Below are 27,160 nucleotides of genomic sequence, written 5' to 3' on the forward strand. Positions count from 1 at the left end.
AACGGCCGGAAGTGGCGTTCGGGAACAAATGGTTCTTGTCGGACAGGATGCAGGGGTTGTCGTTGGGGCTGAGGAGTCCTTACTGCAGCGGCGGAGGTCACAGCCTGGGGTTCTCTGTCCATAGGGGTGTCAAGTGCCTGTTGCACTTCTTCCCGTACCACATCCATCAGAGTCGCTGCTTGTGTCTGTGGGGAGGATGGCAGTAATCGGCGTAGCTCCTCTCGGACTATTTCGCGGATAACTTCCCGCAAGTTGTTGCTAGTGGTGGTTGTCGTGTCCAGATGGATTGCACAGGCAGAGGAAGAACATTTGTACTGCCGTGCCCGGATGTGGAGGGTCTTCTCGATCGTCCTGGCTTCTTGCATGAATTCGTCGACTGTTTTGGCGGCTGACCGACGAGACTGTCAAAGACTTGTTCCTTTACGGCGCGCAATAAGAACTGAACTTCCTTTTCCTCTGCCATCTCGGGGTCGGCGCGGCGAAATAGGCGCTTCATCTCGACGTAAGCGCGGACGGTCTCATTCGGAAGCTGGGTCCTGGACTCGAGGAGCCGTTCGGCTTTTTATTTCCTCACGACAGTGGTGAATATCTTCAAATCTTCCCTATTGAATAGCTTCCATGTCGCTAGGAACGACTCGTGGTTCTCGTATCACATGCGTGCGGAGCGCTCTAAGGAGAAAATACACCCAATTTTTGCCGCATCATCCCACTTGATGAATGATGCCACGCGCTAAAATTGGTCCAACCATTCTTTGGGCTCTTTGCTTAGGGATCTATTGAAAGTTGGCGGCACCCGCAGCAGCTGCAGGATGATCAGTGTCGACCTCTTCGGCAAGGGTGGGGTGCTTGTAGCAGCGTCTTTTCTTTGTCTGATTAGGTCCTGCAGGGTCCCGAACTCACTCTCCTCTTCCTGGAGACGTAAACTGGCTCGTTGAGCGTCTGGCTCGTCCTCGGGTGTGAAGCGCAGAGGGCTGGCGTCAAGACTTGAAGGGGGCGTCCTGAATATGGAAGCCTACCCCGCAACCTCCACCAGATGTCAGGAAGTGGTGACTGCAGTCCGGAGAGCAGAAAGGCTGCGAATACGGTGTCTAAACAAAATTCTTTATTAGGGAAGACTTGCGCCCTTAATGTTCTGAATCACTCGGTGGCGGCTTAGCAACAAACGTGCTCGGCGGTCGTCGAACAGAATACCTGCCGCTGTCGGCCGTGCTCAGTTTATAGCTGATAGCAAACTGTGACGATTCCCCAAGGCAGCAGACGCCAAGGACACCGCAGGCGCCTTCTCAACGGCACCCAGCTGCACGGGGGAAAGAGAAAAGATAATAAACGCTCCCCGCTTTTCAAGGAGAGGGGCCAGTCTGACTCCCGCCAGCAACGTGTACTGTCGTTTTACGGGGCGCTCTTCCCGCGCCCTCGTTAGGGCACGTCGGTGACCCGTTTCGGCGTTCGCTTCTATGCTCACACCCTTACAATACTATAACAATTCTGGCGACGAGGTAAACGTTTTCCGGCATCGCATCATCTTCAACCATGCGGACCTACGGAGCATTGGAGCCATTCCACGGGGAAGGACGAGCCTGGACGGAGTACCTTGAGCGAGTCAAGCTGTTCTTCGATGCCAACAGCGTTCCAGAGGAGAAGAGAAATTCTGTGTTCCTGACTTGCTGCGGGTCCAGTACCTACTCCTTACTACGGAGACTCCTGACGCCTAAAACTTCAGATCAAGTCTCTATCGACGAGATATTTTCCGTGCTTTCGGGTCACTACATTCCGAAGCCTTCCGTGGTGGTCTGCCGCTTCAGATTCAATAGTCGCTCTCGCCAACCGGACGAGTCTGTCAGCGACTACACCGCATCACTAAAAAAGCTTTCAGCAAACTGTGAGTACGGCACCTTCCTTCCTGACATGCTGCGGGACAGACTCGTTTGCGGCATTAATGACGCGTCAATGCAACGACGCCTGCTTGAAGAGCCAAACCTGACGTTCGAGTCAGCAGTCAAGCTCTTAATTGCAATGGAGACGGCTAAAAGAGACTCAAGCGTGTTGATGCAAGCTCAGGGCATGACCAAAGCGCAGACAGTTCACAGTGTGATGAGCAAGCAAATAAAACAGACGATAAGTTGTTATCGCTGTGGAGAGCCGCACTACGCAACAGTATGCCAGCACGCCAAATCCCGGTGCAACGCATGCAGCAAGATCGGGCATCTGGCCAGAGTATGCCGCTCAAAGGCTGCCGACACGAAGCAAAAGAACGTGCCAAGGAAGCACAGTACGCAAAGGCAAGCAAAGAAGTCAGTTCACAGCCTTGAGGACAGTGGAAATCTTCCTGAAATCCAGCCACAGGTCTACGAGACGTGGCAGATGAACAGCGAGAAATCAATTCCTTCGTTTGTAGCAGTTTTGCAAGTCGCAGGAAGGCCTCTTAGAATGGAGCTAGACACGGGGGCTACTGTCTCCGTAATAGGGGAGACCACATTCCAACAGCGGTTTCCCGAGCTCTCAGTAGACCCATCAGGCGTAATTCAGAAGAGTTATTGCGGTAGACTGACACCCGTTAGGGGCAAGGTTACCGTTTCAGTCCAGTTCGGACGAAGAGAGGCAACACTGCCTTCGTTTGTAGCTCCGGACCAGTGTCCAACCCTTCTCGGACGAAACTGGATCAGTGCTCTTCAGCTCGACCTAAATGACGTCAGATCCGTTGACTCACTTACGAGCGTTGACGAGGTGCTTACTTGCTACAAAGAAGTATTTTCGGACGGTCTAGGAACATTCAAAGGTGTGAAAGCCAAAAATTGTAGTCAGGGAAGATTCACCTCCAAAATTCTTCAAACCACGAACGATTCCTTTTGCATTGCAAGACAAAGTTGCAACGAGAAGGGGTACTTACACCCGTCATTACGTCTGAGTGGGCAGCTCCAGTTTTTCCTGTGCTCAAGCAATACGGCCGCGTGCGCATATGTGGCGACTTCAAGGTCACAATTAACGGTGCCATAGTGCTGGTAAAATATCCTGTGCCGCGAGTCGAGGACCTATGGGCGAAACTTTCAGGTGGCAAAACGTTAACGAGGCTGGACCTGAAAGACGCTTACCAGCAGGTAGAACTTGACACGAGCTCACAGAAGCTAGTGACGATCATTACGCCTCAGGGCCTCTTCCAGTACATCAGACTACTTTTCGGAGTAGCTTCAGCGCCGGCCATATTCCAGAGAGAAATGGAAAATTTGATACAGGAAATGCGCCATGTCACCGTGTACTTTGATGCCATCTTGGTAACGGGATTGGACGATGCAGATCACTTGAACAACATAGCCAGTGTACTACAGCGTCTACAGGAAGCAGGCCTCAAGCTCAAGCTAGAGAAGTGTTCATTTCTATCGACAGAAGTTGAGTACCTGGGCCATGTCATAAACGTGGACGGACTGAGGCCAACAGCAAAGAAAATAGAAGCTGTCGTGAATGCTCCATGTCCCAAGGACGTCAAGCAACTTCAAAGCTACCTTGGACTCATTAATTTTTACAGGCGTTTTCTGCCTAACCTTTCGACAGTTCTCCGGCCCTTGAATCTGCTACTTACAAAAGAAACTCCTTGGAAGTGGACAAGCGTAGAGGAACAAGCTTTCAGAGAAAGTAAAGTTCTCCTGACTTCTGCGCCGGTACTACACCATTTCGATTCTTCCAAGCAAATCGTTCTCAGTTGCGACGCATAACCGTACGGAATCGGAGCTGTTCACGCACACCGAGATGAAACAGGGGAACGTCTCATTGCCTTCGCATCGAGAAGCCTTCTTCCAGCAGAAAAGAATTCGTCAGCTAGACAAAGAAGCCCTTGCTTTAATTTTCGGCGTATCGAAGTTTTATAAGTATCTCTGGGGCCAAGATATTGAAGTGGTGACTGATCACGAACCACTTCTGGGACTTCTCGGACAAGACAAGCCTATTCCCGACAGATCATCACCGAGAATGATACGCTGGGCAATTACCCTGTCAGCGTACAAGTACACGCTTGTGTACCGCCCTGGCACCAGCATCAGCAACGCCGACGCGCTGAGCCGACTACCGCTTCCTACAGAGCCAGGCACAGTACCCAAGCCTGCTGATATCTTCGTGATTGAAAGTGCATATCCTCGACTTCTTCCACCATCCGCCATCGCCAAAGCTACAGATCGTGATCCTATTATTTCAAGCCTACGACTGGCGCTCCTTGCTGGTGATGAGCTGCCAAGAGGAAGTGATTGGACACTATTTCAGAAGAACCGTACAGAGTTTAGTGCTCATGAGAACTGCGTCCTGCGAGGAACACGAGTCGTCTTTCCTAAAGAACTACAAGCATAAGTTCTTGATCTCCTTCATGAAACTCACCCAGGTGTGGAAAAGATGAAAGCAGTCACACGGAGCCAAATTTGGTGGGAAGGACTAGACAGCAGCATCGCACAGAAAGTGCAACTTCGCAAAATATGTCAAGAACACCAGAGAATGGGACGGAAAGCACAGTCTAATCCGTGGCCGTTTCCGAAGAAACCATGGTCTAGGCTGCATGTCGACTTTGGTGGCACATTTCAAGGACACTACTTTTTTGTCCTAGTCGATGCCTACTCTAAATGAGTAGAGGTGGTTCCCGTTCATTCACCTTCAGCGGACGCCACAATTCGATGCCTGCGAACCATATTTTTCAAACATGGCATTCCAGACATCATTGTCTCCGACAACGGCACCACATTCACCAGCGAGAAGTACGCTCATTTCCTGAGCAAGAACGGCATTCGGCGAATCCTGATCCCACCATACCACCCAGCATCGAACGGAGCAGCGGAACGCATCGTGCAATCAATTAAAGGAAAACTTAAGAAGGCGGTGCCTGGAGATTTCCAAACATCGACAGGATCCTGCTTTCCTACAGAAAAACGCCGCACGCGTTTACTGGGTCCCCTCCCGCCGAGCTCCTCAAGTGCGGGCAGCTGCAAACGCCCATTCAGCGAATGCACCCCCGCCTAAGGGCGCATGCGGACTTGAAGCAATTGAAGTAAAAGATGCACTGCGACAGTAACGCACGCAAAAGCTGTTTGCCTTCGCCCGGCGAGCCCGCCTTTCTTAGGAACTTCCGACCAGACCCAGCTTGGATTGCCGGAACGGTTCGCCATCCCACAAGTTCTTCGTCGCTTCAAATAGAACTCAAAGACGGAACGCTGTGGAAAAGGCACGCGGACCACGTGCCACCGCGAAGGACGCCCGGCGTTCTCTCAGACGACGAGGAGCCTCCTCCTGCACTAGAAGCGACAACGGACACGGAACAGCTGTCCACACCTCGCTGCTCATTAAGTACCGAGCCGTCTACAACAGCTTCGGCGCGGCAACAGCAGTCAAGTGCGGCACCTTTGCACCCCCAGCTCCGCCGGTCTACCCGGGTCCGGAAGCCTGTTATCTACTACGGGCTGTAGAGGCGTAAACAAGACACGGCTTGTCCCCAGTACCGTGCAGCAGGCTTCACAACAAAGGGAAAGGTGTGACGATTCCTTAAGGCAGTAGACGCCAAGGACACCGCAGGCGCCTTCTCAGCGGCACTCAGCTGCACGGGGGAAAGGGAAAAGATAATAAACGCTCCCCCGCTTTTCAAGGAGAGCGGCCAGTCTGACTCCCGCCAGCTACGTGTACTGTCGTTTTACGGGGCGCTCTTCCCGCGCCCTCGTTAGGGCACGTCGGTGACCCGTTTCGGCATTCGCTTCTATGCTCACCCCCTTACAATACTATAACACGAACATTCGAGACAAAGAGTGCAAAGTTACCAGAACGTTCTGGAACAATGCAGATTCAGCTCTGCCTGGATGCTATCAATTGAGATAAATCTTCTTGCGTCTTGCGTCGCAAAAATGCGGTAAAGTGGCGTGACGGCAGATTTGAAGGATGAACAAACACTGCAAAGATTCGCGGCAATAGGGCTGTGGCCCTACAGGACAAACATCAAGGTAGATCCGATGTGCTCTACACGGACGATGCCGAATGCGATAGCAAGGCAGCGCACACAGCGGTAGAGCTTCGTGAGAGTGAAAACCCGGTCTCGTGATGCACTGTTAAAAACACAAGTGCAACTGGGGCAGAACTTGTCATTGCTCTGGCAATAATTCAAAACGGTGCAAGGGTGATAGTGACCCTAAGGCAGCTATTAAGAATTATGATATGGGCAGAATCTCTGCTGCAGCCACCGAAATTCAGAGAAAAGGGCAAGTACCTTCATATGGCTAATCTGGCTGATCTGGTGCCCGGCTTATCAAGGCCGGTGGGGGAACGAGAAAGAGCGCGCGATGCACCTGAGGTCTCCCTATCCGGTCGATCGCCGCTGGCGCGCCCCCTCCACGCAAGAAATACCTCCCTCCGGGCGACCAACTCACAACACTCAATGAAATCATTTCTCATTACAAGCTCATTCGTAAGACGTATCCAGCAGCAGATAAACAGCTCAGCGGGAAGAGGAAATCATGTGAAGGAAATTACAAACCGAGGTGTTTCCAAAGCCTCAACTGTACACTATATGTCATCCAGAAGTCTTTAATCATAAATGTGCGCACTGCAATAGCGCTGCAGATCTAATCCATGTGGTCTGGACCTGCCCTTTCTATAACGACCAGAATAGAAATACATAATCCTGGAAGACATTATTACTCAAGCACGAAGCAGAACAACGGAAAGTCATCGGTCGCACCCTGACAGCCGCCTAATCCCAAGGAATTACGGCAGACAGGTTAGGGGAATGGATGGGGTTTAGGCTAAAGCCTTCTCCCCCGTCATTTTTACAGGCGTGAATTAAATTTATTTCTCTTTCTCTCTCTATCTCAATAGTCGCACCAGCATCAGATAACGCACCAAACGGCGGATTCTATCGCGTCAAATCGTAAGCACACCGTTCTTGTCCTCCAATGATTTATGTTTAGCCTTCCTCTTCAATTTCCGAAGTCGTTGATGGGAGGTTTTGAGGAGTGAAGACACTTATATTTTGTGGCGTGTTTTCTCCGGTAAAATGATGCTGAAGCCACCCCTACGCATCAATCGCCATGTGATATTGGCCTTCGATCACTGAATAATTCCAGAATCGAATTTTTTCTGTCATGCTGCTTCGATTTTAACCGCCGAACGATGGCTGTGGTGTCAAAGAGTGCTTTTTGTCACGTGAGGCGTAGAATAGCGTCCGTATAATCGCTTCTTTGTCATTTTAGTTTACCGGAGTGCTGAATCCAGCCTTCCTCAAGAGTTGCAATCACAACGAATGTAGAAGCAGCGATTATGTTGCAAGCAAGGCAGCAGTGTGGGCTAGTTGGTTGTACATTTTGGTTTGAATAACGCGCTACACACTAACAAAACGACACCGGAACGAAGGACACAGGACAAGTGCGCACTAACAACTAAAATTTATTCTGGTACGAGGGTACATAAATGCATTCCATGAACATGCTGAAACAATCAATTCATTGCCAACGACTGTGTCGCACGCTCCTTCGTGTTTTTTTTTTTTTGATTAGGTGCACCTCCTCACTTGATAACAACACCGAGGGTGTGCTTAGGCACTCTTCTCCGGCCTCCAATATCTCAAAGGCTTCTTTTATTTCCCTTTCTTTCTTTTCCTTTGCCCGACCTAAAATTGCTGTCTGATCAAAGTACGGTGAACATTTGTGATTTGCGCACTGGGGGGCGAGATTTCCAATATTCGTTATTTTTCCTAAGTTATTACTGTGCTCTTTAAACCTGGTGTTTAGACATCTGCCTGATTGACCTATGTAGCTCATGCCACATGACAGGGGAATATTGCACACTATACGGGTGGCACATTCTACGAACTTTTCTTGGTGTGCGATACCACAAGTGTTAGCCAATTTTTTCTTCGACTTATTCATTTCGTGAAAAAGGCTCACTAATTTTCTGGGCGCGGTAAACACCACGCGAACTCCATATCTGTCTGCTACTTTCTTTAATCCGTGCGAAACATTATGTACATAAGGGACGACAAGAACACCAGCACCCTGCTCTGCATGCTATTTCTGCGGTATTTTTCTCTTCATTAGCTTTTCTAGATTCTTTTCAGCCACTACCGTAATTAGCGCGTCAGGGTACCCACTCATCCTTAGCCTACCAATCTGCCTCTTGATGCTACGCTCTACCTGATGGGAACACGATTTCTTAAGACACTGCGCCAAACTGTTACTTGCTACACTTCTTTTCACCAATTTAGAGTGCGCGGAATGATAACTTAAGAAGCTTTTTCCAGTTTTCGTCAGGTATGTCCAACACGTGTGCTTGCCACCTTCTTTTATCTCTATGTCCAAGAATCTAATCCCAGAGTTCTGTGGCAGCTCGAACGTGAATTCCAGCCCGGCGAACACCTCTCGGAAAACATCTAATATGCTGTTTACTGACAATCGGTTCGCAATCGCAAAAAGGAAACAAAGCAGAAAATCATCAACAAAACGAAATGCCTTTAGTAATTCAAACTGTGCCAATCCTGATTTCAAAGCCTGGTTTCCCGGATAAAACAGGGAAGTTCGTGGTGATGAAAGACGTTTACTCTAAGGAAATGTCGTTGACAGCGCTGGAGAACTTTGCTGAAACCAACTTGAAGAAAATACACCTTAAACGAGTAAAGAAGCAAGCAGCAGACTTTTGTGCAAGTCTAGATCTGGGACACCTAGCTAAACAAGTCAAGGACTGCAAACAGCTGAGCCTCACGCCAATGTTCACCGTGAAAACACGCAAGGAAGGAAATCCGTTCCGGTCAATCATTAATGACAGAGAGACGTGGCAGAGGTGTGCCGCGAGGTTTATACAAGGGAACCTGTCGAGACTGCAAGTGGACGATCCGTTTAAAATCCGGGGTTCTGAAAAAGTCATCGCCTTCTTGAAGAAAAGCACGCCAGTGACGTGTGTATCAGTGGATGTTAAGGACATGTACTTTAGTATTCCAGTCGCGGCTGCATTAACTGCAGTTGAAGAATGTGTTGATCACTTTGGGCAGTCAGGTTCCAAAATGAGTGTGGCATTAGGGTTTCAGGTTTCCTAAATTTGCTGGAAAAATACCTCAGTTCTTGGGTTGTGGAATTTGGCTCGAAATTGTATGTTCAAAAAAGTGGTATTAGCATTGGGTCGTGCATTGCTCCGGTTTAGCTGTCTTACTGATCGCCCGACTCCATCACGAATACGTGGAAATGTAAAGAAACACCACAAGAAGCATTTTACCTTATGGTTCTATTTATTTATTAGTGAAAGACGGAAAGTCTAAGAGCGTCACCTCGGATTTTTGGGAGTGCCTGAACAAAAAGCACTGAAAAAAGAAAAGGAATTACGGTCTCCACAGAGATCTGAGCACGGCAGCCTCAAACGTTTAGCGATGTTGCAAACGGATAGCTATCACGGTGATTTGTTGTTTCAGCACGGCAACGAGCGTGCCTTCTTTGACGACTGAATGCCTATCACAAAACCTTCCTGGTCCTTTTCTGCTTGAGTTAAATGTAAAATGCCATGTCGGGCAAGCAATCTCTCTTACCATTGGAGATCGGTGCCCACAGTGGCAACCATCTATCAATGAGAAGCCGTGTGCAGTTGCGTGCATTACTTTCTTTCTAAGTACTCCTTCCGTCTTTGACGGTGCAGGGAAGCGTTTACGAATTTTTTTATTTACTCAAGTCCGCTAAACGAATGAAGAAGCTTTTTATTACCTCTTTATTGTGTCGCTTGATGCGCAACTAAAGATATGGCTGTACTCTTTGCTTGTCGTTTCATTTTATCGGCAAAGAGCACTAGTGCTGCTTGATGTTGGAATGCAGCAACATGCGCCACCACTCGCAGTTGCAACTGAACTGCTGATATTCTCCTTTGGTGTCTCGACCAATCGTGTCTACCTTTGTTACCGAGGGTACTCGAAGTACAGGCTGCGAATGCGCAGTCTCCAAAAATATTGCGTTCAGTTAACTGAGGGCTACGTGGATTGTCACACATCACTCACTTAGAATAACCAAATATATCCTTCAACAATGCGCATCTAGGCAAGCAAAGTTTCTTCAGCCTGCTTAAATTCGCACTTTCTCGCTCTCAGTTCATGACGAAATCTGCCTTTCCCTGAATACGGCGGTCAGAATTAGTTTGTGAGCCATAGGGAACTCTCGGTGAATTCTAGTTCTTGATCATGGCATCATACTTCAAGCTAATTTCTAGACATTTCAGGAGAAACGTAGTATCGTCTTTCTGGGACGCATCGCGTGCTATGAAAACGAGTTCACATGCACACCTATTCGTTATCGCTGGAAACAATAATCGTAGCTGACATCTTAGAAAGTACGAAGGTGACCTCAAATAGGGCAAGCACAAGATTAATCAAACGCACGCGTGAATGAAAATATTGAAGCTAATGGTCCATTCATCCTAGTCTGTAGCAAAATGGTTGATTTAAAGTGAAACAATGATGTCGTTTTGTTAGAACGTATTAAATCCACTAGAAAAAAAATCAGCTTTCGAAATCGCCATTGTGCTTTCCTGATAGACTGTGCCGCATACAATTAATATTATCCGGTTTTGAAGGTGCAGTGTGCTAGAAAATGTTACAGTTTCGCAGTTGAACGCTTTGTTTTTCTTCTTCTTCTATGCAGAACGGCTTTGAAGTGACTGAGACACCTGCACTCTATCCTGGTTCCTATGTGGAATTCAGCGGCATTCCTCTCGACGACAAACGGTAGGCAGTCATTAGTATGCGAGAGCTGAAAGAATGCACATTAATCCATAGTTTACAATCATCTTTATTCACAGGGCACTTCCATTTGAAACGCTCATTCAGTGTCAATCTTACTAAGCATGCGTATGTTATGCCCAGCAATTCTGGATAAAAGGATTTCTGAATAAGAAGTTTATAAGCGCAGTTCTATATCTTGATATTTCGCTATAACATTCAAACTACCAGCAGATCTCCCATCGGCAGGCTTACATGTTTTTTTTTTGCTATCGTCAAAAGCGTGCTCATTGGTTTTATTCGGCAGCCTTAACAGCTCGACGTTCGCGATGGGATAAGTTTAAATCAAATGTTTTGCTACAGATTGGAAGAATGGACTATTAACTTCAATATTTTCATAACAGTACAAAACATTTTTCTAATATTCAAAGTTGTTCAACGCCGCCGCGGCGGCTGAGTGGTTATGATGCTCGGCTGCTGGCCCGAAAGAAGCGGGTTTGATCGCGGCCGCGGCGGTCGAATTTCAATGGAGGCGAAATTCTAAGGGCCCGTTTGCTGTGCGACGTCAGCGCACGTTAAAGAACCCCAGGTGGTCGAAATTTCCGGTGCCCTTCACTACGGCGTCTCTCGCAGCCTGAGTCGCTTTGGGACGTTTAACCCCCATAAAGTAATCTAAACTAAAATTGTTTAAAAATGCTGGACATAAACGTAGTCCAGAACTTTGCACCAATGAGGACTCGTATCAAATTTGTAACGTACTTTTCTCCGAGCAGTCCGTATAGCACTTAGCGACCACTTGTCCATCTTCTGACGTTTTGCGACGTAGTGCCTTAGGTTTAGTCTCCATAGGTTTCAAGTGTTCACAGTATGATGGCTGCGGTGATGTATCACGGCTTATAGCGCATACATGACGTGTAAGGGAATTAATTTAGGGACCGAATGAAGCCTCATAATGGGGTGCGTACTTTGTCCGGCGAGACAAGTAAAACCGAAGGAATGGTAAAAGAATCCTCACCATGGATGGCCTCAAATAAAAGAAAAAAAGCAAACAAATGGGCAAAATATTACGATCAGAGCAGGGTCAGAGCAGGGTCAAAGAACCGAACTTGGTGACGCATGGTACTAAAAAGCGTATACTACGGCAGGGCTGCTACGCAATATTCCCCGAGCTCCGCACTCTCCCGTGTCTGACAACAGCTTTTCTGGACTGCAAAAAGTGAACAAAGATAAAACAGAGCCTGTGAAAGCAGGAGCCCGTAGAATGTCCAGATAAAGCCGAGTTTTATAGCGAAATTCGCTATAAAATTTTATATTATACTTTACGCCATCGTTAAAGACACCAGATAGAGGTCTGGCTTCAAATTTATTCAAGAATTACCTCAGCCTTCTGAATCATGCCTGAATTGAGCACTTGCACTCCATCGGGCTCTTCTTACCACAGGGAGACCTCCTAAAATAAGACCAGATTTTCAACCAGCCGGTCTTGATCATATTGGTGTTTCATTATAATGCCCTTTTTCCGCTCTCAGATACCCTATGAATCTAATCCTTCAAAAACACTGCGGCCAATTCTAGCCAGGACAGACACCCTGCTCGTCTTACCCACCACATTCATGCCCTTTTTTTCAACATAATTTACAAACACGATTCATGAGGCCAGGTCGAAAGTGCTGCTTACGCAACTGCTGGTAAAATACACCCAGGGTACTTACATTTATCTGCCTCCTACGGCTACCCGATAAACAAAACCTCTCCCAAGCTCCCTCTAAACCATTCGGCTACGCTATATATACATATTCGTTGCAAGCTAACGCAGCAAATTATATGGATCGCGCTCTTTCGCAACTCACAGGTGATCTACAAAAGGATCTCATCAAACTCCCCACCCCCCAAATTCGCACTGAATAGACTTGGCACACACAGATCTCAGGCAGTCAGGTGGATAGTCGCCTTTCCCGCGACCTTCAATACTGGGCGCCTGGATCCTCTGGCCTCATCCACCAACATGGGACAATGCTCTAATGAAAAATACCTGAATAATCTGTGATTCGCTGATAACAGTGCCTTGCTGAGCCAATCAGGAGATGAACTGCAAATCATAATCAATGAGTTTGACAGACAGAGAAGAACGGTGGGTCTAAAAATTAGCATCCAGAATTCCAAAGTAATGTTTAACAGTCTAGCAAGGAAACAGCAATTAACAAGTGGCAGTGAGGTGCTGAAAGTGTTAGTTTCGTTTGTTATTTAGTTAAATAGCTTTGCCACGGATCTCCTCGGAGAACACTCAGACTGAAAGAACGGACTAGGCGACGGCTGTACCCACACAAACGCACATTTAATACAGCCTACGTGACACACACACTAGAACACAAAACTAACAAAAGTAACTCAAAACACAAATACTATAAATACACACGACCCGGGCACACTGCTACCAGCGTCTACTACTAGCGTTCTACTATTCGTGGTCGGCGTTCGTGCTCACGGATGGTACGGTGCGGCTGCGTCCTTGTATGGATCCCGTAGCCGGAGTCGAGGCGGCGTTCGGCGTGCTTGGGCTGGCGTTGCTGGCGGCGTCGCTGGCTGCGTCGTATAAGCTCCCGGTCCAAGCGCCCGTGGAGGTGCTGCCGGTGTTTTTGGCGTTGGGGGCGCCACCCGGATGGGTGGCAACAGCGCTGGAGACACCCCTGGTCGTAGCAGGTGGTAGCGTCCTCTGTTGACTCCCCAGAACGGGCTCAGGCACGGCAGGAAGTCCACGATGCGATGTCGTAAAACGCGAGCTCACCGGAGCAGTAGCCGACGTCGCTCTCTTCCAGCCGATCTGTCCCTGACATGCCGGAGCCTCCGCTTCGCTACTGTTCCCCCTGTGACTCGCTCTCACTCGCCCTTTTATAGCCTCGGTGTAAGTCCACGTAAGCCTTGTCGTCGTCTTCTTCTCTTCTCCACCAATCATCTCTCTCCACCTCACCGAATGCTTCTCCACCAATCATCTCTCTCCACCTCACCGAATGCTTCTTTCTCTTCTTTATTCTTCGGTTAATTCGCGTCGTCTTCTTCACACCTTTTTCCTTGAAAATTTAATTTAGGCTCCTTAATATATGTGACAAGGGCCCCCTCTCTCGAGAGTTTTTATATGAAAAACTGCTCACGTCACCCTCATCTCCAAGCCATCCAGCCAACCGACTGTCTTCTGCGGCGATTCTGGACCCAGCAGAAAACACACCGCAGAGGTCCAGCACACACCAAACGCACACCACTAACACAGCACACGAAATTGCGTTTTCCGAACACTTAACACACCACTGCCTCTGTCCGTACAGAGTCCTTAATAAACATGTTCGTGTCCACCACACACTCTCCTGTATAATCACATAACACCAACAGCAGCAATAACAAGATAAATCCCAGAGATACATTAATACAACAACAACAAGATACGCCCCAGAGATACCTAGAGCTGTTCAGTTGACTCTATCTGTATACAAGTCTACTTTGTAATATATGACCTCCGTTTTGCGTGGCCCATCCGAAAATGTCTCCCCCTTGATTTGGAGTAGAGCTGTAATCCTCTGTCTGCATTTAAATTGGGCTTCTTCAGTACCTCATCCCCTCCTGCGTTTTTCTTCCCTCTGCACGTGGGCACCTCAGCAACAGCACCTGTCTCCTCTGCCACTACCGCACATGCTACCTTGGAGGCGTACCGTACGGGACCCCTTTCTTCGTACTTCTTCAACATATTTACATGGAAAACCTCCTTAGTTTCATTTATCAATAATTCACAATCCATATCCTTTTTCTTCCGCGTCACAAGGTTCGGGCCCTTCCATTGCATCAGTAATATATTATGATCCGTGGGTAGCAGTACAAGAACCCTGTCGACCCGGATTAAGATTTCTGTGAATGACTTTCTTTTCATAATATCCCTTATGGCGTTCAGACGCCTTTTCCAGGCCTTGATGTGCAAGCCTGTATGTTTTCTTCAACCCGACCCGCAACTGAAGAAAGTACGTGTATGTTGTCATGAGATCTGATGCAATCTCTTCATTAGTCCACAGCTCCTTGAGTATTGCAAGTGGACTTCTAACGGATCTTCCATAAAGCATCTCGAAAGGCGAGAAACCAAGACTCGTTTGTGGTAATTCGCGGCAAGCGAACAAAAAATCTGGGAGATATCTATCCCAATCAGTAGGTCTCTCCTGGCACATTTTCTTGATCACATTTTTGAGGGTGCCGTTGAACCGCTCTACAAGCCCATTACACATTGGATGGTAAGGCGTCGTCAGTAACTCTCTTCCTGACAAAAGGCGGTTAACCTCCTTCTTTAGCTCCGATGTGAAGTTCAAGCCCCGGTCACTCGAAAGTTTCCTCGGGAACCCATAACGCGAAAACATTTCCACAAGGCCCTCCGCCACTTGGATACTGTCAATAGTTCTCAGTGGAATAGCGTCAGGATAACGAGTGGAGTGGTAACGTCAACCAGATTAAGCACATATCTATTGCCTTTGGCGGATACTGGAGAGATTGGCCCCACAATGTCAACCGCCACTCGCTGAAACGGTAGGTCGATGGCTGGCATCTTGCCCAGAGGTACGGGACCAACTCTTCCCTTCGTAACTGTGCGCTGGAACACGTCACATGAGCGAACAAAGCGCTTAACGTCACTCTGAACACCCGGCCAAAAGAACTCCTCGGTGATCCTAGACACCATTTTTTGCACACCCTCGTGTCCGGCCATAATGGCGTCATGTCATAAGCGTAGCACGGTCTCTCTCATATCTCTCGGTAACACCAGCTGTTGGACCCGCCTTCCTGAACTAAATATGCATTCCCTGTGCAGAACACCATATACCAATGAATATTCGAAGGACGTACGACTCTTCTTTCTTTTCACTTTTTCCCCGACTCTTTCGAAGCAAGTCTTCATGCCCGGATTTTGTTTTTGCCTAATTGCAATTTCGCCCGGTGTTACGCTCAGACACATCGCAACAGGAGTAGGGAGCGGACGCTGCGTTGCACGGGCTGTCGCTTAAGCTCTTGTCTCCACTGCCGACGAGAAACTGACTGCACTCGTCTGTACTGTCGCGGGCCTTTCCTCCTTTGGATGTACTTCAACCGCGAACATCCTCCACTCGGGATCGGGGTCTTCGACACTTCTTGCACCCGAAATGTTCCCCAAGATGAGATCGTAGATGGGTTGGTCTACGCATTTGACAACTCCCTAGTCAGTATAATATGGAGTGGACACTAGAATCTGGGCTTCGGGAAGGTATCTCACTGTGCTATCTACAAGAGTGACGAGCGATGCTTCCCCTGTAGGATCCTCGTCCTTCACCAGGCTTCTCCGAACCAAAACCGTTTTGGCTCCACTGTCACTAAGCACCAATATAGGACGGTCCCCTATTTGCCCAACCACCACCGGCGTTGCTGCTTTAGACTTGGGTGTTCCACTCACTGCCTTATTTTCCGGCGCCGTTTGCTCTCCTTTCAGCTGTGGAACTTCGGGTGGCGTTACAAGTTCTGCCCCAGAGTCGACAACGCATGCAGCTCGGTCCTGCGTTCTGTATCGGCACTCATCCATAGTATGACCCCTCCTCTTACAACTTTAACATACAACCTTTGTTTTTTGGGCAGCGCTACTAGTCCGACAGTCAGCTGCATGGTGTCCCACCTTGCCGCAGAGAAAACACCTTACTGGCGCCTTAGATGCACCGCCATATGCTCTTGGTTTTGCCGCATCTGTCTCCAGGGTCTTTTTGGTTTCCTCCTTTGCCTTACTCAAATTTCTTAGCCCTTGAGCCTCGAGGAATTGGTCTGCAGTGTCGGCGAACTCTTCCAACGAACAAAAATTTCTTTCCTTCAGGAATAGCGCCAGCTTTGAGCTGCAACACGCTAAAAATTGCTCTGTGGCCAGCTTGCCACGCACACCTTCAAAACTCTTTTCTGTTTTTGGCATATCAAGCCACCTATCAAAATAGTTGGATAGCCTGCACGAAAACTGCTTGGCGGTTTCCGAACCCTAGGTTTCGCGGTGCGAAATCTCTCACGAAAACCCTCTGCCATAAGCCTGAATCTTTGGAGGAGCGCTTTTTTGACTTTCTCGTAGTCCATGGAATCAGCAGCAGACATCCTTCCAAACACATTCAGCGCCTCTCCGACTTAACACATGCTCAATCTCGTGGCCCATTCACTGCGCTCCCAGCATTCCCCCAAGGCTATCCGCTCGAATCGTTGTAGATATGCATCCAAATCATCTCTCTTGTCATCGAAAGGAGCCATCAGCTTTCTTGGGCAAACTCTGGCCGGTCTAGGAGATTCTGTACCCGCTCAGGAACTCAGATCATTGTCCGTGATATCGCGTCGCTGGCTGCGTCGTATAAGCTCCCGGTCCAAGCGCCCGTGGAGGTGCTGCCGGTGTTTTTGGCGTTGGGGGCACCACCCGGATGGGTGGCAACAGCGCTGGAGACACCCCTGGCCGTAGCAGGTGGTAGCGTCCTCTTTTGACTCCCCGGAACGCGCTCAGGCACGGCAGGAAGTCCACGATGCGATGTCGTAGAACGCGAGCTCACCGGAGCAGTAGCCGGCGTCGCTCTCTTCCAGCCGATGTGTCCCTGACCTGCCGGAGCCTCCGCTTCTCGGCTGTTTACCCCTGTGCCTCGCTCTCACTTGCCCTTTTATAGCCTCGGTGTTAGTCCCCGTAAGCCTTGTCGTCGTCTTCTCTTCTCCACAAATCATCTCTCTCCACCTCACCGAATGCTTCTCCACCAATCATCTCTCTCCACCTCCACGAATGCTTCTTCTTCCTCTTCTTTATTCTTCGGTTAATTCGCGTTGTCTTCTTCACAACTTTTTCCTTTAAACTTTAATTTAGGCTCCTTAATATATGTGACAAGCTTATTTGGTTTAACGTCCCAAACCGACTCATGCTATGAGGGACGCCGTAGTGATGGGCTCCGGAAATTTCGCCGAACCGGGGTTCTTTAACGTGCTCTGACATCGCACACTACACGGGCCTCATGTATTTCACCTCCATTGAAATTCGACCGCCGCGGCCGGGATCGAACCGGCATCTTTCGGGTCAGCAGCCGCGCTCCATAACTACTGAGCCACCGCGGGGGCATCTGCGCTGGAAGTGGTAAAGGAATATGTCTACTTATGTCAGGTAGTCACAGTTGACCCGGATAATGAGAGGTAAATAATTGGAAGGATGCGAATGGGGTGGAGAGCATATGGCAGGTTCTCTCAGACCATGCATGGCAGTTTACCAATTTCCCTCAAGAGAAAAGTGTACAACAGCAGCATCTTACCGGTACTCACCTGCGGGGCAGCAACGTGGAGGCTAACGAAGAGTTCAGCTTAAGTTAAAGACAACACAGCGAGCCATGGAAAGGAAAATGATAGGTGCAACGTTAAGAGACCGGAAGCGGGCAGTGTGAGTGAGGAAACAAACGCGGGTTAATGACATCCTAGTCGAAACCAAGGGGAAGAAATTGGCTTCGGCAGGGCATGTACTGTGACGGCAAGATAACCGCCGGTCCTTAAGGGTAACGGAGTGCATTCGAAGGGATAATAAGCTGAGCCGGGGGTGGAGGCAGAAGGTTAAATCGGCGGATGAGATTAAGAAGTTTGCAGGCAAACGGTGGATGCAGCTGACAAAGGACAGGGTTAATTGAAGAGACATGGGAGATGCCTTTGCCCTGCAGTGGGTGTAGGCCGGCTGATGATGATGATGATGATGCTTTTGCTATACTTCGTCTCACAAGATGTTTGCAGCACTACGGAAGGTAGAGCTCTCTCGTCCAATCAGGGCTGCAGAAACGCAGAAAATAGTCCCTCGAATATTTGAGGAGTGTATGACTATTAATCAAAACAATAAGCATTGCAACTAAAAACATGATTTGGACAGGTATATTTAAATGGCAGGGAGTGTTTCAATCACTGGTGAAATTACCAGACAAAGCCCGTACGGACACAGCTCTGCGGAGGCCTGCTGCGAGGTAGTGATGCGTCGCCACTTTCCAACATGGCGTCGGACGAGTCTGTTGTGTCTCCTGTGTGCTCTACACCGACAGTGCGCTGTTTCCCCAAGCAGGCGAAGCAGGTGGCTTTAAATGTTCTTGAAGCGCTTCGCGTCGAGTGCGGGGGCAGTTGGAGTACAAATGCGCTCATCAAGAGGACGGCAAAACTCACGCAGGTGAGCGAGCGAACGCTTTACAAGTGGACAACGGAGACGTTGAACGCGGGCCGAGTATTGTCACCGAAGAAGCGTGCTGGCGGAAGAGGCCGCGAGCGGACGAAGAAGCTGGACGATTTTGACCTGAGCGTGTTGCGAAGGGTGGTACACACCTTTTTCCAGAGAGGGGAAATTCCAACTATCGCGAAGGTGGTTGCGCATTTCGAAGAGGACGAAACGCTACCGACCGTGTCCGCAGCGACAATGCAGAGGATGTTGAAGAAACTTGGCTTCCGATATAAGAAGCGCTCTCGGAATGCGATGTTAATCGAAGCGACGCACATTGTGCAGTGTCGCCGCCGGTACCTGCGCCAGATAGCGGAGCTGCGACGCCAGGGTAGACCTATTTTCTTCACCGACGAAACGTGGGTTAACGCCGGCCACACGCGAAGTCGAGTGTGGACTGACTGCACCATCCAATCTGCACACCAAGCGCATCGATCCGGACTGTCGACTGGTCTACAAAACCCCAGTGGCAAAGGTGGCAGGCTTATTGTGACGCATTGCGGTAGTGAGCAAGGTTTTGTCAAAGGCGCAGCGGAAGTTTTCCGAGCGAAGAAAAACTCGGGCGATTACCACGAGGAAATGAACGGGGAACACTACGAAAACTGGTTCTCCAGGAGACTTCTCCCACTACTACCACCCGGCAGCGTTATAGTAATGGACAACGCGCCATATCATTCTATGAAGCAGGATAAAGTGCCGCGGATAAGTAGCCTCAAAAAGGACATACAGGCTTGGCTGTCCGGAAAAGGTGTGGCGTGGAGCAGCGGCATGGTGAAGGCCGAGCTCATGCAGCTTGTCAGCAATGTGAACACAGGTGGGGAGCAATACCGTGTCGACTGCATTGCTAAAGCTGCTGGCCATCTCGTTGTGCGCCTGCCACCGTACCACTGCCAACTGAACCCGATAGAGCTTGTCTGGAGCGACGTCAAGGGTTTCGTGGCCAGCCAAAACAAGACGTTTAAGCTCCAAGACGTCGAGCCTCTGGTTTGGCAAGGCATCACGCGAGTGACTGTTGAGAAATGGAAGAATTACGTGCAGCATATTATCAGTGAGGAAGATGTGATGAGAAAACTGGACCACATCATCGACGATGTTGTTGACCAGGGACCTGCCATTGTTGTGAACCTGGAGGACGACACAACCAGCAGTGCTGAATTCAGTTGTTATGACGACGATGAGATGATCGAACCCGTTTAACGTGCGTTGCCTCTCGCGCAGCACATGGGCTTGTTTTGCATTTCGCCACCATCGACACTCGGCTGCCTCGGCACGCTGGAGTAAATAAATTTATATGCACATGACACGATTACTGAAATTTACTGCGACGCGACAACAGAGGAACTGATGAGAACAGTACCCTGGTTGTCTCACGTATATCGGTGGACACCCGAACCGCGCAGTAAAGGAAGAGATAAAGGAGGGAGGGAAAGAAGAAAGACAATATCTCGGTGGACACCCGAACCGCATCGTAAAGGAAGAGATAAAGGAGGGAAAGAAGCGAGAGAAAACTGAAAATTGAAAGTTGGATTTTGAAGAAAGGCGCGGCGCTGCGCGGTGGAACACCTATGGCACGGTGCTACTATAAATAGAGGTAGAAAGAAGCCACCTGGACATCAGGTGGATCGAGCCACAGGCGCGTAGGAACACACTAATGTAGTGCGCGCCATCCTGATTGGACGAGAGAGCTGTACCTTTCGTAGTGCTGCAAACATCTTGTGAGACGGAGTATAGGTCTTATCTTCGTTCATTGACCTGTTGCGCACACTTGGAGATTATTTGTGCTTGGGTATTGGTAGGGGCATCCCGCTTAACAGCCGAGCAGACGGACCATCTGGATTTGGTGGCCCTGGCGAATGATGTTATCGACGTATAATTCTGCATACAAAAAAGTTGTTTTTCTCTCTGTCTACGTTTCTAATGGAGACAAGTTTTAGCATGAATAAAACGCACACAGAAGACAAGGCACAAACAAGACAGGACTCTGCTGTCTTGTTTGTGCCTTGTCTTCTGTGTGCGTTTTATTCATGCTGCGAAACTTGCCTCCATTATGAACTGCAACCAACTAGCCGAAACCACCGTGTTACTTCTACGTTTCTAACAGTGCAGAATGCAATGAAACTCGCGTGCACCACTAAATCTTGTCAGCAGACTATCGAAAATTGCAATATCCTGTTTTATTCGTTAGTAATATACGCACTTGCCGTAACCGGTTTGGCGATGCCTTTTTCGGGTGCATGAAAGCGTGTCTCCTGTTTCTGGCATTAGATGTCTATTCATTAGAAGGCGAACAGTGCAGACGCCGTGCTTTCATGTTCCGGCCCTTTCTCTTCTTTCACTGGCAACGACCACGGCAACTGACAGCTGTGATACGAAGAGAGAGAGAAGGAGAAAAATTTTTAGTGCATAGAATGGTTGAGGAGGCCCTCATTTCAGGAGCTCTTTGGCTTTTGCTGCTGCTCTTGCCCGGTTCACCAGCGAAAGCTGATCTTCCAATTACAAGCTTGACAGCGCCGCCTCCAAGTCATCAGTTGTTGGGTTATTGATTCTTGCTCTAGCTGGGTTTTCCTGGCGGGCCCATACCATATGGTATAAGTTAGCGACTTCGCCGCAGAAGGCGCAATGCCGATTGTACGGATTTGGAAACCGATAGTTGAATTTCATGGTATTTATATAAACATTCGATTGCAATTTCCTTAGAATGACCATTTGCTCTTTATTTAGATTTTCTTTTGAAATTCGGCGTATAATTTCCTCGATAATTTCAAGTGTTGGAGTAAATTCCTTTATATTATAAGCGATTCTAGATAATTATGTCCTTGCTAATGTTGAGGAAACCAGGGGTAATTATTCGTGTGCAGTGATGTGGGCGCCTTCGTTTCCAACATCCGCTGAGCGTGCTGAAGTCCGTGTGACTATGGATTTAATGTCGATATTTTTTAGTGCTGAGTATTTTGTTAATGCGTTTGCCAATCATTCTTCTGACATAGTTACGGCATGCAGTCTCGGTGTCCGTAAGTGCACACGAGATCTTCCGGAAATCCATCGCCAAATCAATCGCCACCTCCTCCGCCTGGGCGACTCCTTGGCATTGAACTGATGCCGCATTAAATAATTTTCGTATCACATCCGTGAATGCTATGGTTTATATCCCGTTGGCTGGTTCAAGCCACGTCCGCGTAAATTTCCCCTTCCATCCCGCCCCATGTTCTCCCGATGGCGTTCCGTCTAGCTTTTCTTTTCATATGAAATACGGGGTGCATATTTCTCGGAATGATCGGCATTTTGATCTTCCTTTTAGTCTAATCTTTACCTTGCTGACAGTTAACATTCTGGTGGTCAGCCAATTACCGCCAGCGCTGGTATCTCTCATCATGACCACGAGTGCGGCATGCACCTCCCATGTTGCGATCTCCTTGTCCATTTCCTCATTCTGTGTGTCCTTGTATTCTTCCATTTCAAGTGCAATTGTATATATCTCCTTTGAAGTTTGGCAATTAGCTGCCTTTCGCTCCCCTTGTGTTTTGTATGGCTTTCAACAGATTTGATTGTTGCTTTGTTTTGCTCTTTTCTGGTTCCACCAGATATCTTATATGGACCAGATTTTCTTGAGGTTAAGTCTGCCGTGGAAAGGTTCGCAGAGGTTGTACCGGTTAGCCTTGACCAAATTCGGGGCATACTGCTACACGTCTTCCATACGCTCCGCTATTCTATCTTTTAGTTTCCTGTTTAGCTTCTGCCTCCTCCATTCCTTTGTGATACCTCTCCTCGCCTCCTATACACGCAACAAATGCAGAACAATGGCCGGAAATTTTTCCGACGTCTATCTTTTTGGTGCGAAATTCCACGCTCTCTAAAAGCGTTTGCGCCCGTGCTTTTTATTCTTCAATGATATGGTTCCGCTTCCTGCAGCTACGGTCGTCTGCAGGAAAAACTGAGCGCTTCCCACGGCCGCCTTCCTATTCTCTCAGGCTGAATGTCTTAGGTTTCTGTCTTCAGTCAAATCTGGACTAGTGTCCTTACAGACAGTACTGCCCACTCTAGTAGGCTTGTTTCTGTTAGGGTCGTTAGCGCATTTTTGCATATGAGTAGCCCTCTACGTAGCTTTCGGCGTTCAAGCACCCTATAATTAGCAGTGGAGCTCCAATAGCTTCCAACATGGCTTTTCCAAGAAGTATCTCAAACCTGCCCCGTTTATGTTTCGGCCTAGTGTATATATTTACGATTCAAGTAGTCTTCCTTTCTTTTCGAAGTGGTAACATTTCTATGGACGTATGTTCTACATTCTCCACTTCCAGATCAACGATTTTGCAATGTCTTCATTGCACGTGCTAGGGAGAAGATGAAAGGGCTTTTATTAATCAGCTTCGCATCCTCAATGGTCTCCTGCAGCGCTAGTACCGAGCGTGTGAAATCAACGCTATTTGCATATTGCTGTAATGTGGTCTCTATTTTTCCCCAAATCCTGTGCAGTTTCATTGCCAATTGCCTGTTTTTTCCCCAATCCTCTGTGCTTCCGTTGCAAAATTATTAATTTGGTCCCTTTAGTATGACTGTTCATCTTGTTTCGGTCCCCTCATCTTCATCATCATCACCTAAAACTCTATTGGCAGTCCAACTCTTGATCAAGGTCCTTTTGATCAGCATTGTTCTTTCCTTATTTTCCTGTCCATCTGAATCTTAACGGCTATCTCATTTTGCTCTATGCCTACCGCCTGTTGGAGCTGATGTTGGGTGTGGTGTAACTGCTGGACGGCGAGTTGCTTTTGCTCCAGTCTAGGGCATATATGTAAAATTTCTTCTGCATATTCTGCCTTCATCTGTATGATTTTATTCTTGCTTTCCTTGAGGCTACTTTCTGAAAGCCCAGGTTTTTGGATTCGGAGCTTCGGGGGACAAGCACCGCACACTCGATTTTCATAGTGCTTTTTAAATATTTCATTTATTTAAGGTTACGATTTTCATTCCTATGCTCAATAATAGATCAGCAAGTTGGGCTAGTTGGTACTGGCTCAGTCATGAGCCAGTACCTGAGTCATTCAGTCACTCCTAAGCTCTACCACATTTTTTTTTCAGTTCTCCACATTCATTATTGCTTCACAACAACTAAGGATAGGAGTAACTTGAACTGCCTAGCTCATATCTTACGCTATTTGCTCCGTGGTCTGCTCCTTGCATCACTACGTTGATCCGCCTGTGGTTCTCTCCTCTGACGCCGAGCTGACCGACCGCGAGCGCCTGCTTGATCTATGGCCGCCCTCTGGACTTGCCTCAAACTTTGTCATTGACCCTGACTCCCTCTCCAATGGAACGCCTACGTAACACCCCCATCTTCTCCGCCTCCCTATTAATAATATAGGGAGTCTTGAATTTCTGTTCACCAATGTTCGAGTTTCTCCTGTGTTCGCCGTTACACAGTGAACACATCGCGCTACACATTCATGTACCTCCACAGGATTCTATGTTCAGCACAGTTCACACCTCGTTACTGGCCGGGGCAAACGTCGGCGCTGTGGCCCACCTCCCCACGCCCGCTCCACGCCTCCGTCGCAACTTAGCACGGCATTTTGCCTCCGTTAAACGAGGCGTGAAATAGAACTCTGCTACCGGGGAAGGGACCGACACTGTGGTCGTTTTCCCAAATTTTCTTACATCCAGGATTTCCTTCCCTTTGGCTATGATATTTCTTCGGATGTCTTCTTCACCTTTCTCCGGAGTAGTGTTTCCCAGTGCTCCCTTACGCGTGTCCTCATATGGTTTGACGCACGCGCAGGCATGATATTTTCGCCCGTGTAATATTTTCCCGTGCAATCAGAGGAGTAGGCCTAGCCGCTTCTGTATTTTAATACCTACCGTGATAATATTCTGCTCCAGATTGAGCCATTACTTTTGTCTCTCCTTTCATGTCAGGCTGACCACTGGCTGATATAATAGTCGTTGAAACTTTCCACGCGCTCTCTCTGTATTTTCCCAAGTGGAAACGTGCTCTTTGTATGAAAATACCCGCGAGGACTCCCCTTCCTACTGCCGGGGTGTCAGAGAACCTGCGATACGAGGTTTATGAATAATAGCACGTAGTCCATAGCACCACTTCGTCAGTGTGGTCCTCCATAGCAAGCGCTTCGCAAGCAGCTACAGCGAGGTTCCGGAAGACTTTTGCTGCCAGCCGCGTGGTTACAATGAAGTTCATCGTGTTTTTTGCCATTGCATCACCAGAGAAGAAATCAGGGACTCTTTAATGTTTTTCGACAATAGTGCACAGATACACAAGCAGTGACGTCTGTTGCGCGTGTTGTATTTCGACGGTCGCGATTGTTTGTGTATCTCGGCAGGAGTTTACTTTGCCCAGCAAGGACGCTGTGTGTGGCCGTACTAAAGCGTGTTTACACATATAGTCACACGCCACGCGAAGCACATGATTTATTGTTCTTGTAGACAGGTGAACTCGGCCAAACTCTTGGTTGGCAAAAGCCACCGAATTAAACTCGGGACTGGCATGTCGGGAGCAGCAGCAACAAGAGGAGAAGATAAGGCGGTCGGTTTGAGCCTTCGTAAAAGTCCACAGAACCATTTCGAGCCACTTAAGAAACGGCGGGCGAATAGTACAGCGTCAATTTCGCCTGCCAAGAACGCCGGTGCGTTGGCTACGTGGCGAGGTAGCAGGAAAGCTATGTCTGCAAAAACTTCGTGTCTAGCCTCATTTGCTCGCCGTCTGAAAGCAAGTCCTCTGAACTCTCTACATCTACGGGAGCGCGAGTTTCTAGCAAATGGGCAAATCAGACCTGCGCCTTCGATGTCACCAGACGACATGAGTACCTTATAAGGGACGTCGACGACTCGCTGTGCAGAAGCGGCGCCGCACTTTTCCTGACACTGCGGCCAAGCTTGCTCATATTAAGGTACGTTTCCTCGTTCGCGTCGCGGCAGCGTTACAGACGTCGCAGGATGTATCGATGACACGTACATTGCAAAACCTCTCACTGAAACGTGGCAAGAGGACACCATTGTTGTGTTGCAGCATTGCAAGCAGAGCAGCCCAATGACCATAGCGCGTGGGAAGCGAAGGAAGGTTTGTAGAAGACGTTCGGTGGATGCGTTAGAAGGAATACCGAGAGCATATTATGAACAAGATGGAGAAGAACGTCCACGTCATCGATTTCCGCTCGGGAGAGGTGAAGGTACGATAGTTAGTACGTAAGTCTGCTAAGGATAAATGTATGGACAACAGGAAGAAATTCCGCCCCATGGAGACATACGTGCTTGTTGGACACGCGCCCTATGAGGCGGAGGGTGTTGAGTTGAGTTGAGTGGCTGTAAGCCACCGGTGGGATTAGCCTTGCAGTTGCTGCCGGCAATTGCTCCACCGTAGCGACACTTAAATAGAAATCACAAAAACACTGTCCGCAAAAACCGAAATAGACACTCCTGAGGTCACCATGTGGAGGCCAAATCTGTGTCCTGCAGGTAAAGTAGAAGAAGGCGAGAAGCATCCCTTCTACTCGACTGGCTCCCGCGCGCGAAAACAATGTCCTGAAGAGAACTGTGAGGACCTCCTGCCTTCGTGAGGGATCCGAATAACACAGCCCGTTCCGCGTTGTACAAAGTACAGCACAAGAAGTAATGTTCTATGTCACCACACACACCACACGTTGAACACAATGGTGACAACGCTAGGCCAGTCTTATACGTCCACGCCGGCGTACGAGCAGAATCCGTGCGAACGCGGTGCAGCAAAGTGGCTTGGTACCTTTTGAAACCCTTGGTCACACATGGCTGATGAGGAGAGCTCCACAAAGAACTGAAGTGGCACAACACCACATCTCTGAACATTTGCTTGACTTCATGAGGGACTCCATGTACTGGAATCCCGGAGAGAGCTGTATGGGCGAGGTTGTCTGCTATCTCGTTGTCTAAGACACCATGTGCGAGGGCACCCATTGAAAGCGTATAGAGAAGCCTTTGCTATGTAGATTCTGCACCAAACGTAGGGATCTAAGACTCAAGGCATCAGTGGGGAACCCGTACTCTAACCTTTGAAGGGCAGATTTTGAATCCGTAATTATGACAGTAGGTTGAGGCGTACAACACCGTAGCTTCTTTAGAGCTGCCTCAATGGCAACGCTTTCGGCCATTGTGGAGGACACGACTTTAGTAAAACGAACAGACCAATCATATTTCAAAGACGGAATATGAAAAGCAGCTGCACTAGATCCTCCGACCTTGTCCAC

The 27,160-nt window shown here is 48.5% G+C and overlaps 1 protein-coding gene across 1 annotated transcript in view; it reads left to right on the forward strand.

Moving 5' to 3' along the window:
* LOC144107466 (uncharacterized) overlaps positions 1 to 27,160 on the forward strand; it is a 198,079-nt gene that overhangs the window by 156,768 nt on the left and 14,151 nt on the right. Inside the window, exon 5 of the mRNA XM_077640479.1 lies at positions 10,623 to 10,705. Coding sequence (XP_077496605.1) covers positions 10,623 to 10,705 — 83 coding nt within the window. The remainder of the gene's footprint in view (positions 1 to 10,622; positions 10,706 to 27,160) is intronic.

The sequence above is a fragment of the Amblyomma americanum genome, chromosome 10, assembly GCF_052857255.1.
Source record: "Amblyomma americanum isolate KBUSLIRL-KWMA chromosome 10, ASM5285725v1, whole genome shotgun sequence".
NCBI lineage: Eukaryota > Metazoa > Arthropoda > Arachnida > Ixodida > Ixodidae > Amblyomma > Amblyomma americanum.